The sequence below is a fragment of the Ceratotherium simum genome, chromosome 23 (assembly GCF_057802395.1).
Source record: "Ceratotherium simum simum isolate JZ-2026a chromosome 23, ASM5780239v1, whole genome shotgun sequence".
Taxonomy (NCBI): Eukaryota; Metazoa; Chordata; class Mammalia; order Perissodactyla; family Rhinocerotidae; genus Ceratotherium; species Ceratotherium simum.
Window position 1 is genome coordinate 40,508,437 of NC_141922.1, and position 18,166 is coordinate 40,526,602.

Consider the following 18,166-nt stretch of genomic DNA (forward strand, 5'->3'; position numbering starts at 1 on the left):
GCCAGTAGCGGAGCGCGCACACTTAACTGCTAAGCCATGGGGCCGACCCCAAGCTGATTGTTTTAACCTACATTTTCCTGAATACCAGTGAGATTCAACAGGTTTTTCATATGCATAGTGGCCATTTCTCATGTATACATCCCTTGCATTTAAAGTTAAATGAAGAATTTTACACAGAATACCATTCTCTGAAGTAGTGAATTTTAATAGTGTAAAAAAAAAATCCAACTTGTTATACAAGTACATATGTTCTATGATTTTATGCATAAATCCATATACATATATCAAGGTAAAGTCTAATACAAAAAAAATAGCTTTTCCTATGGCCAGTGTTCTACACAAGTAAGGCTGCAAACTTTATTTTGTAGTCAAATCAGATTGCAACACTCTAAGGCAGGACGAGGCAAAAGCAAAACAGGTCCACAGTATGTTACAGACTATCTTGCATAGTTTATTTGTTCTCACTTGGCAAACTCATTTTAAGATTCTGAAGGATTTTTTTTCCTCAATAAATTTATACAAGTTAGTGTCTACTTTTTGCCTTTGTTGTATATAGCAAACCAGCTTTTTCAGTACTAGTTATATTTTACTTTACAACCTTACACAATTAACGATAGCCTGAGCTTTGGGGCTCTGAACTGCTTTCATTATAATCCTTGATTCAATGATTTACAAATATGTAGAGCATTTTGAGTCTTCATCTGTATCTCAAACGATTTTCCAGGGCTTCCATTCTCTGTGTCATTTCTTCTAGTAAATCTCAAATTAAGGAAGAGGAGGAATATGAATTGCCTATTTTTTTTTTTTTAAGATTTTATTTATTTATTTTTTTCCCCCCAAAGCCCCAGTAGATAGTTGTATGTCATAGCTGCACATCCTTCTAGTTGCTGTATGTGGGACGTGGCCTCAGCATGGCCAGAGAAGCGGTATGTCTGTGCGCGCCCAGGATCCAAACCCAGGCCGCCAGCAGCGGAGCACACACACTTAACTGCTAAGCCACGGGGCCAGCCCTAAATTGCCTATTTTTATCTACATTCAAATACAACTTGATTTATCTACATAAAAATTTGTCCTGAAATATACAGGCTTTGTTTTTTCCATTTTTGTTAAGTATTTTAAAACCTTGACTTGTAAGTTTATAGTAACTCATTTAACACATGCTATCAACACTATAAATCTTTTTTGGGTTAAATACAGATAGCTCAGTTTGAATTCTTTTTTTAATTTTTAATTCTACTCACACCCCTGTTGCTTGTATATTAGTTTGCCATAGCACACCTCTGGGAGCCAGAATTGATAATGTCGGGAATGTGATGAAGAGAAAACAAAATGATTAGGCCTTGGAAAGTAAGATATGAGGTCAGAAGAGAAGAAGAGAGATGGGGAGTTTTCACCCATGACGCCGAATATGGCCCACTTTGAAGCCTCTGACCTATGCTCTTTTATATATAACTTCCTTAGTCTCTAATCTTTTATAAGTAGACCGTCAGAGATGGAGTGGGAAAGGGGAGAGGAGAGGGGCATTAGAATAAGCATTTGTCTTCCTCCCTGTAAACTCCTTAATACTCTCCACTCGCCCCCTTGGTGGCAGAAGTAGAGGCCCAGATTCATCATCTATATTAACCACTGTCAGATTATTTTACTTAGGGGAGCATATTTCTGCTTTCAGAAAGGGAATGGCTATATGCTGTTTCTTATATAAACCCACTGGCACAGAAATAGTTCAGAATTAAATCCTTTCCCTTTAGACTAGTTGGTGCATGTTCAGAGATGTCAGCCAGTTTTAGTAAGCTTACTGTAATCTTAAATTCAGAGCAGTTGGCAAGGGTGTTAAGTGTGTAAAAGCACTGAATCCTCATTTCTCCATTATCTCTAAGCATTCCTTGCATTTGTAATATTGTTTTAATGAATCATTGGTTCCCTCAGCAGAATGTTTCATCTTAGAGTGCTGATATAAAAGATCTCTGCTGCCAAACAAACAAAAATACCCCAACACCAGTCCTCTAGAAAGTCCACACTGATCAAATGTGGCTGCAGTGTGGCTTGGGGCCAAAGGAAAGGTTTGCAATTTAGATAGAGTTTGAGACCTCTTCATCCTACAGCACTCTTTGCCTATACATACTGTACCTTTCATGCATGCCAGACGTAGTATATATCCTTCATTTCCTCTCAGCAGAGAGGGCATTAAATAACTCTGTTTTTTCTTTACTTTGCATACTGACTGGCTGACTGGCCTTGTTGCTAAACCCCCTAGAACACAGACAGCAGTTAAGTGCTTGACCCTTGCCACTAAGCTTGGCTTGCCCTTGGCTCTCAAATACCTATCAGGATGCTTAAGAAAAAAGCCTTTCCAGGAGTTCACTATTCTTGACTTTATGGAAATGACTTCATTTGATATATACCCACATATGGTATTCATGAAGTTCTGATAATATCCTTTGCATCCATACAGAAGCATAATAGAAAAGGATATAGCGCTGTGTTAATTTTCTTACTTCTTCATTTGCAAGGTTCTGGAACATTATAAGGTTTTCACATTTGCATTGATCGGGTTTTTCTTCCAAAGGACTTCCTGAGAAAGCAGATGGAAAGTGTTCACCTCTATAACTCACCAGACTTCCCAGACGCATAATAATAGGACTGAATCAGCATATGGAGGAAACCATAATGAAAGAAATGTTCAACTTTTTCCATGCAGCCAGATCCAGTAAATACCAGGAAAGGGCTGTATATGCTTCCAACACTGGAAGTGGCCTTTATTGTGCACTGGGGAAGACTATGTACTCAGTTTCTTTTAGTTTATTTTTTTAGTTCTCATTTTACTTAAGTTCTCTTTTTCCCTGTCCTATTTCCTACTTCCTCCTTTCCTTTCCCCCTTTAAGCTCAGTTTGTTGGCAAGCAAACTTGTTGGCAAGTTACCTTATAGTGATATTCTACTTGGAATTACCTGAAGATTTTGTTGAATGAAAAAGTTTTTGTGTAGACCGTGAAAGATTGTTTTCTTCAAACAGATATCTGTGTTGCACTGCAAAATTAGAACAGGAAAGTAGGTCTTGGATATTTATGGTGACTGGCTCAGATTCTGTAAGGAGAAAGAAAATTGAAGTCAAACCTGCTTAACATGGTTGTGGTTATGAAACAGCCATCAGCTGTCAGAGTAAGGTACTTGGTATTCCTAGCATGGGGCACACAGCTTTACTTTGGGACATACTGTGGCAAAAAGACTGTCAGCAGAGAGGCTATTACCAAATATGGCTTAAAGTGTAGGGTAAATATTTCCTATATGAGTGAGGGGAAGAAAAGCCATAATTAACAGGATTCAAATCTTACTTACTTTTACTTCTTTACAACTTTTGTCTGGGGGGATGCCGTTGTGGAAGCATCCACCAAAGGTTCTGAAAACACTGCTTTTTAAAATTTACCTGTTGGCTGGTGGACCCTCTTTGGCAGTTCCCCTGCTGGGGAGTCCTGACTTCCATCAGAGTCTTCCAGAGCTGAGAGGAAAAAGAACAAAAGGAGTGACAGTTGTCTGCATGCATCATGTGTTCTCTAGGAAACTGGTCCCAGACCAACTCTTTACCTACCTGCTGTAACCCAGGGTATTTCGGTTTTACTTAGTAACACCACAGATTCAAAAAACAGTTGGTTACCAAGATAATCCAAGACCACTCTGGGCAGTTTTCTGTAGTAAGAGAAGTCTGGACCACTAAAGTGCGTCTTACTTAGGAACGCCCCCAAAAATGTCATGTCAAGAACGTAGGGTGGGAAAAAAAGTTAAAGTTGTCCAAGGAGTAAGTTGTAGTGACAGCAGTTCCACTTAAGGCATTTCAACTTGAATGAAACAGCCTAGAGACAAAACCTTATCTACTCGCTTTAGAAAGCTGAAAGGCCTTCCCTTCTTGGTTCCCCTTCATCTCATTGTTCTTTCCTTCAGAGGAGTAAGACACATCACTTAGACTGGGATTTTATTGGTGACTGAACCTGGGACATGAGTAAAAGGGAAAATGAACAGAACTGCTCTATGTTAGCATACCTGGCACAATGAGTGAACTGGACAAAAGCACAGAGAGCTCCTGTACATAACAAAATCTAAATTCTCAGGGGCAGTCTAATGTTCTATAAACAGAACCACGCAGGAAGGCATTCGTTAAATTTTCAGCAGTGGGGTGGACGTGACTACCATCCTTTTCCACTCCGATTCCAGGCATATCCTGAAATTGCGCATCAGCTCTCCTGATTTATCTAATGGTCGTTTCTTAGTTAAATGATCACTTCTATAGGGTTTTTGTGAGGATAAGTATGCTGGTGTGTCAAAACACTTACCACACTGCTCGGCACAGGGCAGGCGCTCAAGCAGTGTTAGCTGTTACTTTTGTCTTCTCTCTCCCCTATTCCACTTTTTGTGCTTAGTATTTCTAGGCATCGCTGGCCCTGCATACCAGAGAGGTACTTTTTTGAGCATTTTGAAGAAATGGGTTGAGAATTTCTCATTCAAGGGTTCATGCTGCCCTGTTTGCTAAGATCTCTCCTAGACGTAAGCTGTAGTACCTTCACATATGCCTTTCTTTAGTTTTTCATTGATCTCGCCCATTGTGCTGAAGTCTTCTGCGTAGAAGAGATGCTTGTCTGTGGGCTCAGAGGCAATCTCTTGTAGTTCTTCCTCAATAGCTTTTCCTACCCCAACAGCATACATAGTTATACCTAAGGTGCAGGGCAAATTAAGAACAAGGTAGTTAGAGTTGTGTTCCCAGGGTCTGGAAGTTGTGTGTACTGCACCCAAAGCCAGATAGATATTAAGTGGTGCGATCTGAGCGGTCCATGTCAACCTCCCTTTATTTTTCCACTATTTTTATTTTGGCCCTATGAACAAAAGAGAGGGATCCAAGAGAAAGGAAGGTGAGGCATCTAGGAGAGGTTGGGGAGCTAGACCACCAAACTGTTGCTCAGCTCTGGGCAAGGTCATTTAACAAATCTTCAACTTTTCCCTGAGTTAGCCTTGTAGATAAAACAGAAGAGAACACTATGTTAATGTCTAACAAATGGGAATCTCTTCTAGGAGAATTCTAAGAAGTGAATCAATTTATGACCTTATAACCTAGTTTCTACATCTCAGAGGTACAGGGTAGGAACTTTAAGTGACCTGGGGCCGGGTGAAGCTGCATTCTGTCCACTCCTCTTGGGAAGACAAAGCCTTGTGAGGAGGTACTAAGCTGAAACAGAGAATCTGCAGACCACTGGAAACCCCCAAAGTCAGAAAAAAGAACAAACCCAGGTATCAACCTTAGATTTCAAAAGGGATATGAGATTGCTCCAAAAGCTTTTCTATACAAAATTAGTCATTAGACTCCCTTCCTCGATGTACTCTTCATTTGAAAGTAAAACACAATAAGAACTGAAGTTCTGCTTGGTTTTCAACATTTTTCAGCACTGATATCTTATTCTGGGTAATTCATTAGACTAGATATTTTAAAAATACACAAACAAGTGGCTCTTCAAGCCAAGGAACAAGAGTTATGCCTTGCCCCCAGTCTGTGTAAGGTCAGTAGCCAAGTTCAGCATATTTGTCTGGGAGCTCAGTGACATTATGCACAACTTCCTAAAAAGGATAACTACTATTTTAAGATTGTGTTAGCTATGCATAGGAGTAATTAAATTCACTAGAGGATGTCACTTCAGATAAATCTTGTTGATTGAAGAACCAAATAAACATGTTTCTCTTACCACCTGCGTTTAGGTGATTGGTGGAAATCTGAGTGGGGGAAAGGTAGGGTAGATTGGTCTCAGTGAGACAAATAAAAGGGCTAACCACTGTCTTGGGAGACAAGATGCTTTCCCCAAGACATTTTAAGAATGCAGGCTATAGGGGCCCATGGGTTTGACATGAGCTCTAGCAAGCTAGTCTAGAAGCAGAGGACCTGGGTGTGAGCAGCCAGTCTTACAATCCACCCAGATGACTCAGGGCAGGACACTTTTTGCAGCTACTACTCTACTGGGCTAGGAGAAAGGAGTGAATAGTGAAGTAAGCAATATCAATAAAATGGCCTCCTTCACAAAGAGTGACTGAATGTTGCTGTGAACCACCCTTTCTGTGGGGAGGAACAGAATTCACTCATGGGATTGCTAGCACTTTCACTTCTTTGTTCATTCACTCAGCAAGTATTAGTCACACATACTACAGGCCAGGCCTGATCCAGGCACTGGGTCCATAAAGTCTTGAATAAAGCACAGGTCTGTGCATACCCCGTTTCCCCTGACAGGACCTGTGAAAGCAGTGGGCACACAAGTTCTTAAATAACGTGGCTTTCAAGAAAACTGCTTCACAACCTCAGTTTTCTCATCACCCAAGGAATCCAGACACTCTCCTTAAGCTGTCTCTAATAACCATCCTAGGTTCTGGGTTTCCGTTTCCAAGGGCCATACTCCTCTGCCACACTTTACATCTATACACAACTAAAGGACCCTCAAATCCCTCCCTGCATTACACCTGGGGTCAGAAAAACCTCCTAGAAGAGGCTGGGCTTTACTGAGCAACAAGAGCTTAGAGTCATAATCTATTCTAATATTCTGATTTTCTCAAAAGCTAAATTTGGGGCTGGCCCGGTGGCACAGGGGTTAAGTGCGTGCACTCCGCTTCGGTGGCCCCAGGGTTCGCACGTTTGGATCCCAGGTGCGCACTGACGCATCGCTTGATAAGCCATGCTGTGGCGGCGTCCTATATAAAGTAGAGGAAGATGGGCACGGATGTTAGCCCAGGGCCAATCTTCCTCAGCAAAACAGAGGAGGATTGGCATCAGATGTTAGCTCAGGGCTGATCTTCCCCACAAAAAAAAAAAAAAAAAAAAGCTAAATTTGCCTCCTGCAAACACAGGAGTATTCACTATCCTAAGGCTATTGCACTTTCAGTGTTTGACTAAAGCACTGGTTTGAAAAAGGTATCAGTAGAAGTTCCTCCCACCAGGAATCTATTTTTACCAAACTCTTTAGGTGATTCTAGAGCAACCAGACCAGTGTTTGGGAACTGTTGTGTATTTATCTGTGGTTAAAACAGAACGTGCAAGGTTGACTCTCTTCACTGAGGTCACACACCAGCTAGTAAATCACGGTAGGTGATTAGTCAGGTGTGGTCTGTGTGTAGCCTAACCGCCCAGTCAGCAATCTGCCTTTCGCATCCTTCCTGACTCTAACTCCTGTGGGGTCCCTTTAAGGCCTCTAGGTGACAGTTTAGCAGAGGTATATAACAGCGGTTGACAGGAAGCCTTTCTGTATGCTCACAAAAATCTCACTGGTATGGCCAGCTATGACCACTGAGTGAGTTTAAGAAACCTGAACCCTGAGTGGTGTAAACCACACCTCCATCGCATATTACCATTGGCCTTGGCTTTACTGGCCCACTCGGAGACGTCATCCTGAGCCCGTCCGTCTGTGAACACGATGGCCACTCTGGGCACCCGTGCAGAGAGAGGCCTGGCCCCTTCTACTTGGGTAAAACTTCTCTCAAACATGTGTCTCAGGGCCAGCCCAGTCATAGAGCCCTTGCCCATGTATTTCATGTGGGCCACGGCTTTTTTCATGTCTTTGGCAGAGCCGAAGTTTCTCAGGGTAAATTCTGTGCGGACCTGCGTGGAATACTGGAGCAGCCCCACTCGAGCAGTTTTGGGGGAAATGGCCAAGGAATCTATAATTCCAGTGACAAACTGCTTCACGATCTCAAAATTCTCTTCTCCAAGGCTCTTGGATCCATCGATCACAAAGACCAGGTCAATTGGGCCTTCAGTACATCCTACAGAAACAAAAGGAAAGTTGAAGTAGTTAAATGATAAAAAATAATTTATGCGCAAGAGTAGAAGAAAATTATGCTCCAATTGGAGGCATAACTACTTTGGAGAACCACCTTTGTTCTTTAGATAATACACAGGGCAGATAGAAGGTGTTGGGAGAGTCACGAGCAACAACAATCTTCACATTTGCTTTTATATGTGGCTTGTCAAATTGATAAAAATAGTATTTTTCACAAGCAAAAACACACAGCAGAGGTACAAATTGGAACGCAGGTCTACGCTGTACCCTGGGTCACTGACAGGCCTGGGAGGGACTGTGTGTAGAGTACACTGAAGGGTCTGACAGCACCCAAAAGATTCCTATAATTTTACTCCAGGAGGGTGGCATCACCCCAGTGCCGGCATTCCCACAGACAACAGAGAAGGAAATTCCTAAAATTCAGCTCAGCCATCACTTCTTCCAGGGAGCTTTCCTGGTAACCCAGCTTGTATTAGTTACTCTCTGCGTGCTCCTAACACTACTCATTTATTCAACAAAAATTTGCTTTTTGAGCACCTGCTTCGTGCAAGGCTCTAGGCGCAGCAGGATTGCAAGTGACCACGGCAAAATCCCTGACGCCAACTTGCTTCTAGTCCAGTGTTCTCTGTGCAGTTCTCCACACTGTACAACAGCTATTTGATTAAGAGTCAGTCCTCCTCGAGGCTGCAGTTCCTCCTCAGCAAGGACCATGTCTCATTCATTTCTGTACCCCCAATACCTGGCACACAATAGGTGTTCAATAAATGCCTGTTGACAGAATAAATGAAGGAGGTGGTGTCCATTGGGTAGCATAAAATTAAAGCTTAAAAATGAATTATTGTGAATAATTTATCTACATGGAAGCTCTTCTGGCAACTCAGATGGTTGACAGTAAAAGCTTTATGCAAATACTTAATCTAAGTATGGAGAGATTTTTTGTTATTTAGGGCCACATAAGAAAAATTTACAGATCCCAAATGGATGATCTCATTCCAAACAGTCTACAGTATGCAATATAGCGTCCTCCTTTATATATCAAGCAGCTGTCTAGTCTTTGAAAGTGAATACAACAATACAAGCAAGTGAAAGACACACACAAGGAAAATTATTTCTATGCCTGGCCTGAATAACATGCTAACGTGTGTGAGTGTGTGTTAGGGGGTTGGGTTCTTCTCTTTCTCCATTAAGTGCTTGTCCTCATTACTCAAACTATTGATCCTTTATTAGTGAAAGAGGAAAAGGCCTGTTCAGAGCTTCATTTATATTCATAGCCTGTTCTTGAATCAACCAAAAAAAGACTCGCAGGCAGTATGCACGTGGCTCTCCAGCAGATTTCCGAAATACTGGAATAACTTTCCAGCATTGAGTCTGTTTTCTCCTCTTCCCCATACACTCTTTTCTTACAAAACAAATCCAGTACTTGCAGCCTCCCCACACAGAGGGGCACAGAAGACTTCTCCAGGTAACAAGAATGCTAGCCAGAGTGGAGGAACATGAGGGCAAGGAGTGTCAGACTTTTGTGTTCAGACTCAGGAAGGACAGCCCCCCTTGCTGGCTCCTTGTTTGCAGGAGGGTCACTCCAACTCTCCTTGGGCATTTTCTTTTGGTAGTTAAGTCAATGAGACTGGAATGGAACTTAATTTGCTTTCAGAACTTAATTTTCAGAGTTCCAGAATTTCAGGGTGGGCCAAGACCTTTAAAGGTCTTCTAGTGCAGGCCTCCTGTTGCTGACATCTTTACGACCTCCCTACCAGTACCATTCAGGCTGGGCCTGAACACCTCTCCTGCTGAGGAACTCGTCACCTCCCCTCTGAAGCCCCATCTGTGGACAGCTCTGCTGTTGATTACATAGCTATCATTTGTCGAGCCACTGACAAATGTCAAGCCCAATGTGTTGGCAGTGGGCTAAGCACCTTTAAATACATGATCTCATTTATGACGATTCTGTGAGATATTATCCTCATGTTATAGATGAAGAAACTAAGACTCAAGAGAATTAAATAATTTCTGGAAGGTCACACAAGTGTATGAACAGGGGCTCAAATCCAGGTCTGTCCAGTCCGAAGCTCATGATCTTAACTAATCAATCATACAGCTTCCCTGAGAAAAAGTGTCTTTGTCCTCCTACTGAGCTGTAGCTTCTCCCCCATGTCCTTTCTCTCCCTCAGGGGGAGGAGTCATATAAATCATGAATGAGGTGACTGATACTTTGGTATCTGAATGGTACCTCAAATCTTTTTTTCTACAAAGATCCACAGTTTCTTCTTTTACATTTCATTTGACATCGTACTGAACTTCCTCACGTGTTTTCTAAATCTTGTTTCTCTTTTTTCTTTAAAATTTTTTTTAAAATAACACATGCACATGGAACAAAGTTCAAACATTACAAAGGATGTGTGTGTATCTATATCTATATATACCTATATATCTATATCGAGAGAAAATGTATGTTAGAGGGAGCCTTTTGCAAAATACATCAACGGTAACATACTATGGAAACCATTCAGCACCATGCTTTTTTACCTAAAATATCTTGGGGATACATCTAGAGCTGCTTCATTGTTTTCCACAGCTGTGTACTATTCTATCATATAGCTGCACCATGATTTATCTAATCAGCCTCTTATGATAGACATTTACCTTGTTGTCAATTTCAATTTTTTTGCTGCAACAAATAATGCTGCATAAAACATCCTTGTATACATATGTTTTTGTGAACACATGCATCGGTAGGATAAACTCCTAGAAGTGGAATTCCATTTAAAACATTGCCAAATTGCCCCCCTAAAGGTTGTACCAATTCAGACACCTAGTGAGAAATTTATAATTGCCTATTACAATGTACCTTTAGCCAACATAAGGAATCATCAAATTTTTTTTTTGTGTGTGAGGAAGATTAGCACTATGCTAACATCTGCCAATCCTCCTCTTTCTTTTGCTGAGGGAGACTGGCCCTGGGCTAACATCCGTGCCCATCTCCCTCCACTTTTATGGGACGCCGCCACAGCATGGCTTGCCAAGCAGTGCGTCGGTGTGCGCCCGGGATCCAAACCGGCGAACCCCGGGCTGCCACAGCAGAGTGCACACACTTAACTGCTTGCGCTATCGGGCCAGCCCAAGGAATCATCAAATTTTTTGCTCTCTGATAACAGGAAAAAAATATATCATAGCATTAATCTCTTACTACACACTTTCCCTTTTTTTCTTTTATGGCTTTTATGTTTCATGTCATGTTTAGAGAGGTGTTTTCTACTCCTAGATTATAAAATAATTCTCCCAAGATTTTTTGATCCATCTCTCTCTTCCTAAAGTGCAATGCCCAAAATTGAATGTAATTCTCCAGCACAGAGCAGAGCACAAGTCTACCCTCCCTCATTCCAGATATTCTTATTTAGCTAAGATCACTCTAGCCTTTTAGTGATAGTGAATTTACTGTCAACTAAAACCAAAAGTGCTGTAGTTAAGCTCTCTCTTCCCTATTTGAATTCATGCATACACATTTATATTTATGGTAGAAGCAGAGGTCAGGGATTCATTTCCGGAAAATACTCCAAAAGGTAATTGCTCCCAAGTCAAATTAAAGCAGAAAGCCAAGTTCTAATCACTTACTCTTGCACCGTCTTCCGTCCTCAGCTAGAATAAATCCCTCTGAGCACTTGCAGATGTAGGAACTGCCACGATTAACACAAATGTGTTCGCAGCCGTGGTGGGTCGATTTGCAGACATCCTTCCCTGAGGAAAATGTAGGGAGTTGAGCAACCACATCAGTGTAGAAATGAGCTGGATTGAATAGTTATGTCAGGACAGATCACAGCTGCGAACCCAGGCTGCCGAAGTGGAGTGCGTGAATTTAACCACTATGCCACCAGGGTGGCCCCCCCAAACACTCCAGGTTTTAATTGTCTAATGAACATTTCTCATGTGCAAGGTACTTCAAACTCTTCAAAGTAATTACAGCCCTTTAATCTTCACAACATTGTGTGAGAGGAAGAGCAAGGATAATTAGATCCAATATATAAATGAAGAAACTCAAAAAGTTCCACAGCATTGCCCAAGGTCATGCAGCAAGTTGATGACACAGCTGAGCGATGATGTCTCCTGAGTCCCTCCTCCTCTGTGTCATGAAAGCCTATGGTTCTTTTCTGTCATTAGCTCCCTAAAAGAAGAAGCTTCCTCCAAAATTGGAATGGGTGTACTGCAGATCCCTCTAGGAAGTGGGAGTGGTGGGATTTGATTTAGCGATCAGATTCTAGAGGCAGTAGTTGTGCCTTGTGTACAACAGCTCAATTTACTGAGCAATAAATGTGCAGAATGAATAAATGGTGTATGTGTGTACACTGGCATTTATAGAAATGAGAGCATGAACAAATGACTCAGGCAGACTAAACGGCAGAATTGCAGACATGGTCTCCACAGAAGGGACAGCGTAGTGTGAAGGCAAGACGTAGCATCGTGCAGGGAGCCCTGCAGAGTTAGGCCAGGGTCCATGAGCATCCCAGGAGTTGGTTGTTCCACTAAAAGTAGGAGCCCCTCTTCCTGGTGGAAGAATGAAGACAGTGAATTCCACCCAACCCAGCTTTGTTGACATATGGAGGGCCCCCCAGCTATCTCAAAGGAGTCTGTGAGGAAATTCCCCCAAGTTAACCTCAAAAGCAAATGAATTTATTTTGTCTTAACTAAAAAAGGGCCATCCTGCCCAAAGGAGCAGAATGTCACAAAGCAAGTAGACAGTGTCAAACCCCCAAAAGTAGGGATTAACAGCTCAGAACCTCACAGTGGAGAAAAATCCCTGCCTTGTGCTATTCTCATGCCCACACCTCACTGAGCTCATGGGTCCCTGACTCTCTCTTCCTTTGGGTGCTGTGATGGTTAATGTTTTGTTTCACCTTGGCTAGGCTATGGTGCCCAGCTGTTTGGTTAAACAGCAGTCTAGATGTTGCTGTGAATATATTTTTTTAGGTGAGATTAACAGTTAAGTAAGCACATTTTGAGTAAAGCAGATTATCCTCCATAATGTTGGTGGGCCTCATCCAAGCACTTGAGGGCTTTAAGAGAAAAAAAGACTGAATTCCCCCAAGGAAGAGAGACTTCTGCTTCCAGACTGCCTTTGGATTAGAGCTGCAATATCAGCTCTTCCCTGGGTCTCCAGCCTGCTGGCCTACCCTGCAGATACCAGACTTGCCAACCCCAATAATCATTCTCTTCCCCTACCCCCCCATACACACACACACACATATATGTACACACACACATATACATATATATATACATACATACACACACATACACATTCTATTAGTTCTGTTTCTCTGGAGAACCCTAACTAATACACCTTCTAAGTAAACTCTCAGAATCTGTTCTAAGCAAATAATAGAGGGAATGGATAAATAAAACCTACAGAAAATCCCTTCAGTCCCTCTCCCACCCTCTACCCTTACTTATCAGGTCTTCCAAGAAGAAAGAGCACTATAATTATCCTTTGATCCTCATAGTGATTGCTGGCAGAGATTCTAATTCAGTCCAATGACTGTGCCAGGCTCTGGGCATCCACACAACTATTGTGGAGAGGGCCAACAGCTGAGAGAAAATGAAAAGAAGCAAAGAGCCCGACAACTCAGGACCTTGACTGAGAAATTTCTACGAACTAAGGGTCTACTGTACTGATCACTAGCAAAACACTTCAGAGCACCCAAGGCAGGAACTTAAAATTGTGACATTGGTTGTAAAGGAAGATTTTAAAGATGAAATTAAGTTATACAACTGTCCGAGTCCCGGAGATGGAAGAGTTCATCTCTACCTTGAGGCTACTTACTTCTGCAGCGTTTCCCATCCTCGGTGAGCCGGAATCCCTCCAAGCACTTGCAGATGTACGAGTCATCACTGTTCACACAAATGTGTTCGCAGCCATGGTCTACTGCTTGACAGACATCTTTCCCTGGGGACAGCAGAGCAAGTTAAAACAATTTCACTAACGTCAATTTTCCCCGGGCTTCACGTCAGAGGATCCATCCATCTCAGCCACTGGACCCCACAGCCACTGGAGCTCAGTGATCCATGGGAGGAAGGTAAAATTGAGGTTGAAGTTCAGCTGCTCTAATTTGGGCTAACTCGTCAAACTTCCTCACTATCATCACCACCATCGGCCACCAGCACCTACTTCAGTGTCTCATAAAAATGCAACCCATCGTCAGCTTTCTGCAGACATAGTTCTGATATCAGACAGGAAACACTGTTGGTATAATTACTTAGAAGATTAAACTTCAATTTAGACTAGCGGCACTGTAATCTAATTTTGGCTTTGTCCCTGACGTATTACATGACTTGGGAGAATCACTTAACCTCTTGGAGACTTAGCTTTCCTGTCTGAAAACTGAGAGTAACTATTCCAGTTACCCATCTTTTCTTCAAATGTGTCAACATGAGTAGCTTTTTGTAAAGTGCTTTGACAAGCTTGACAAAAAGATGATTGATAGGGATGGAAATCATTTACTCAGGGCTACACACTCTCCTTTGATTATACAGAGAAGTGTCTTGGCCCCATCTAAGAGGCTTTGCTTTCTAAGACGTAAAAATGGCCTCATCATAAGGTGGTCTCTAAGAGGGATTTGTGCTACCAGAAACAACACCAACAATATTATTAAAGGTAAATAAACAGAGGCTCAGAGAAGTGAAGCACCTTGCCTAGCTAATGAATGGCAGAGCTAGAAGCTGATAGAATCTTGGATTTCAGACTGGACATCTTTCTATTAGGGAATCTTGCTAAACCACTGTTTCTATGTTACAGGGCACAAATGAGTAACTTCAGTTGTAGCTCTGGCATTGACTTTTTTCATTTGTCCATTTGTTTGTTTTCTTTTTATTAGATTTTATTTTTTAGGACAGTTTTAGATTTACAGAAAAACTGAGTAGACAGTACAGAGAGTTCCCATAAACCCCCATACCGAGTTTCCCCTATAACATCTTACATTAGTGTGATACATTTGTTACAATTAATGGACCAATACTTATACATTATTATCAACTAAAGTCCATAGTTTATTTACATTTCCTTAGTTTTTACCAAATATTGTTTTTCTGATCCAGGATCCCATCCAAGATCTCACATTACATTTTGTGGTCATGTGGCACTGGCTTTTGAGAGTAACTGATTTATACAAAGATTGGGTTGGTGGATTTCACGCAGAGGTCAGACCCAGTAATGTGACCCCAACAAAAACTTACTTCTGCAGGTTTTCCCATCTTCACGGAGTATATACCCTTCAAAGCATCGGCACACAAAAGAGTCTTCACTGCTTACACATGAATGTTCACAACCATGGTCCCCCAAAGCACAAGAGTCCAATTCTGAGAATCCAATTAGAATCAGAGAAACAGAAGTAAGAAACGATTCATACATTAGAGACTTATTCAATCTTAAAAGACATTTCAGACACTTTAAAGTGGTACCTTATCCCACAGTGCACATTTCAAAATAGAAAGTATATGAGCAAAAATTATTAATAAAGAGCACATAAAACAAGATCATCATCTCCATAGAAAAAATGAACAAAAGATACAAAAAGACAACTTACAAAAGGAGAGATATAAATGGCCTATAAATAGTAGAAGATAAGTTCAACTTCATTGGTTATCATATAACTGTAATATCAACTTATCCACATGTCTACTAGGTATGCATATATGTGTCACACTTAGGTAATCCATTCATTTATTTGTTCATTCAGTCAACAAATATTTCACAAGTCCCTACTCTATGAGTCAGGCACTGTTCTAGGCTCTGGGGATATAATGATAATAAAACAAAGCTTCTGCTTTTGTGAAGCTTACATTTGGCAGCAGGGATGGAAGGGAAGGGGGAGAAGGTTATCAACAGAAAAACATATATATGTCAGATGGGGAAAGTGCTGTGGAGAAAAAGCAGGGTAAGGGGGATAGCAAGTGCCTGCTGGGTTGGGCGTGGGGAGGGCTTGTCATTTTTACATGCTGCACTCAGATAAGGTAACACTGCACAGAGCCCAGAAGAGACGAGTGTGTGTGGAGGATTTGGGAAAGAACACCACCCCTAAAAAAGAATTTGCAGACTGCAGGGGTAGGAACATGCTTGGCATGTTTCAGGAAAGGCAAGGATACCAGTGTGACCCAAGCAACCACAGCCTGGCAGGAGATGATCAGGAACAGACCACACGGGGGGACGCACAGGCAGTGGTTGGATCTGAGTGAGAAGGGGTCACTGGGGGATTTTGAGCAGTGGATTGACATGATGTGACTTTATTTTAAAAGGGCCACTGTGCACAGAATGGGGTGTGGGTAAGGATGGGGCATGAAGAGCTAGAAGAAACCTACTGCAATGATCCTGGTGGCCCAGACCAGGTTGGGGAAAAGTGGTCAGAATGTGGCTGTATTGTGAAGGTAGATTTGCTGATGGGTTGATATGAAGAGTCCATCTTCATATGGATACGACAGAAGAGTCACGGATGACTCCGAGGTTGCTGAACTGAGCAACTGAAGAATGGCATTGCCGTCCACAGGGCTGGGGCAGCTTCTGTGGGAGCAGGTTTGTGAACCTGTGAAAACCAGGCTGATATTTTAAAAGCTTGATATTGAGGAGAGGTGGGAAGTGACTTTTTATAAGAACCATACACATTTCTGAGAGTCAACTCAATTATTTCAGATTGAGTAGAATTTCTACAATGGACATGCATTGAAGTTACTAAATAAAGGCTCCAAAGTGCATAATCACTTTTATAATCAGGCACAGACCGCACACTTTTTTCTAAGGCATTTTTGCAGTGTTTCTTTTCGGAGGGGAGTCCTGAGAACTACCCTTCGGGTTAAGGCAGCCGTTGTTATTCTCAGTTACCAGCTAGGGAAACTAAGGTTTGGGAAGGTTAATGGCTTGCCAAGATCAATTGCTAATAAGTGATAGCACTAGACTAAAAATGTAATCTTCTGACAATAAATCCCATGTTTTCCCCAACTACGCTGCACTGCCATATTCTAGAGTAAGCTTTCAAACATGAAGGGAATTTTTCTTGTCTTCCTTTGGGCAGAAGGGCTGCCAAAATCTTTGAACAATGGGAAAGCGTTATGTTAGCTGAAATTATAACCGCAGAAGAGCGTCAAAGCAGAGTTGGACCCTCCTGTTTGCTGTGAACATGACTTACTTCTCTGGGCACAATCTAGATTCACTATTAATGCAGAACATTTCCTGATGGCTTGGGGTATTTCCTCACGTAGTGCTGAGTGGAAATACAATTGAGTGATCCATAATACAGACAGCTGGCTGGCTGTGGAGATCAGCATTTTTTTCCCACCACAAATTTATATTAAGAATACTCCATTTTCCAACCTAATAAAATAGCTACGACTCTTTCAGGCCAGCCTTGTCAAGCCATAACCCCGACAGACGCCCCTGAGCACAACCCTCTGTCCTGTTCTCTAAGCTCCAGCTCAGACTGTCATTCTGAAGAGTGGTTTAGTCTTCCCGCACAGACCCTGAAGGGCCACTGGCGCCCAGGTTTTCCCAAGCCATGGTGGCCTGAGCCTGCACCGGGCACACGGGCACTGCTTCCCTGTGTCAGGAGCCTGCTGAGCCCGAAGCCACTGTCCACAGGGAGCTGTCTTCACCCTTGGCTACAGACTACTCCCAGAGCTCCCAGCCCAGTTTCAGAGCTCCCCTGGGCTTTCGAATTAGCAGCTGTTTGGAAATTTTGTTGAGTGACTGCATTAAAAGCATGTGGAGAGTTTTGGTTTTAACCTTTCCCCTTCTCATCCCCTCAGAGCATCTGATCAAGAGAGAGTGGAGCAGTGGTGAGTTCTCAACCTCAGATGAGCATCGGAATCATCTGCAGAGATATTTTTTAAAGGCAAAACAGGCAAATGATTCAAGATTCAAACATATTAAAGGGCATACTTCGCCTATGGAGGGGATCTGGCAATATCTACCAAAGTTGCAAAATGTACCTTTGACCCAGCAACTTCACTTCTGGAATGCTCTCCTACAGATACCCTTGCACCGTATGAAGGGATATACTTTCATGTTATTCACTGCAGCATCATTTGTAATAATGAAAAGTGGGAAACCACCCAAGCAACAGGAGACTTGCTGAATAAATACTCCACACAACAAAACATTAGGCAGCTGTAAAAAGAATGAGGAAGTTCTCTATGTAATGATGTGAAATCTCCAAGGAATATCATTGGGTGAAAAAAACGGCATAGAATGGGGTATACAGTACACTAGTTTTTGTGTATGTGAGAAAGGAGAGGAAATAAAAATATATATTTGCATTTGCTTTTATTCACATAAAGAAACACGAGGGATAAATAATAAACTAATAAAAATGGTATATTAGCTATCTGTTGCTAT

The 18,166-nt window shown here is 42.0% G+C and overlaps 1 protein-coding gene across 2 annotated transcripts in view; it reads right to left on the reverse strand.

Annotated features, from left to right (window-relative positions):
• Positions 1-179: 179 nt before the first annotated feature.
• The window catches only part of MATN2 (matrilin 2), a 140,333-nt gene continuing 122,346 nt past the window's right edge, over positions 180-18,166 (reverse strand). The window contains exons 11-19 of one of the 2 annotated variants that reach the window (XM_004431194.3): positions 15,019-15,141; positions 13,610-13,732; positions 11,407-11,529; positions 7,367-7,780; positions 4,549-4,701; positions 3,423-3,494; positions 2,948-3,025; positions 2,474-2,572; positions 180-753 (exon numbers count right to left, since the gene is read on the reverse strand). In XM_004431194.3, coding sequence (XP_004431251.2) covers positions 698-753; positions 2,474-2,572; positions 2,948-3,025; positions 3,423-3,494; positions 4,549-4,701; positions 7,367-7,780; positions 11,407-11,529; positions 13,610-13,732; positions 15,019-15,141 — 1,241 coding nt within the window. In that variant the 3' untranslated portion in view covers positions 180-697. Of the gene's footprint in view, positions 754-2,473; positions 2,573-2,947; positions 3,083-3,422; positions 3,495-4,548; positions 4,702-7,366; positions 7,781-11,406; positions 11,530-13,609; positions 13,733-15,018; positions 15,142-18,166 lie in introns of both variants that reach the window. The other variant, XM_004431193.3, reaches the window with a different exon arrangement.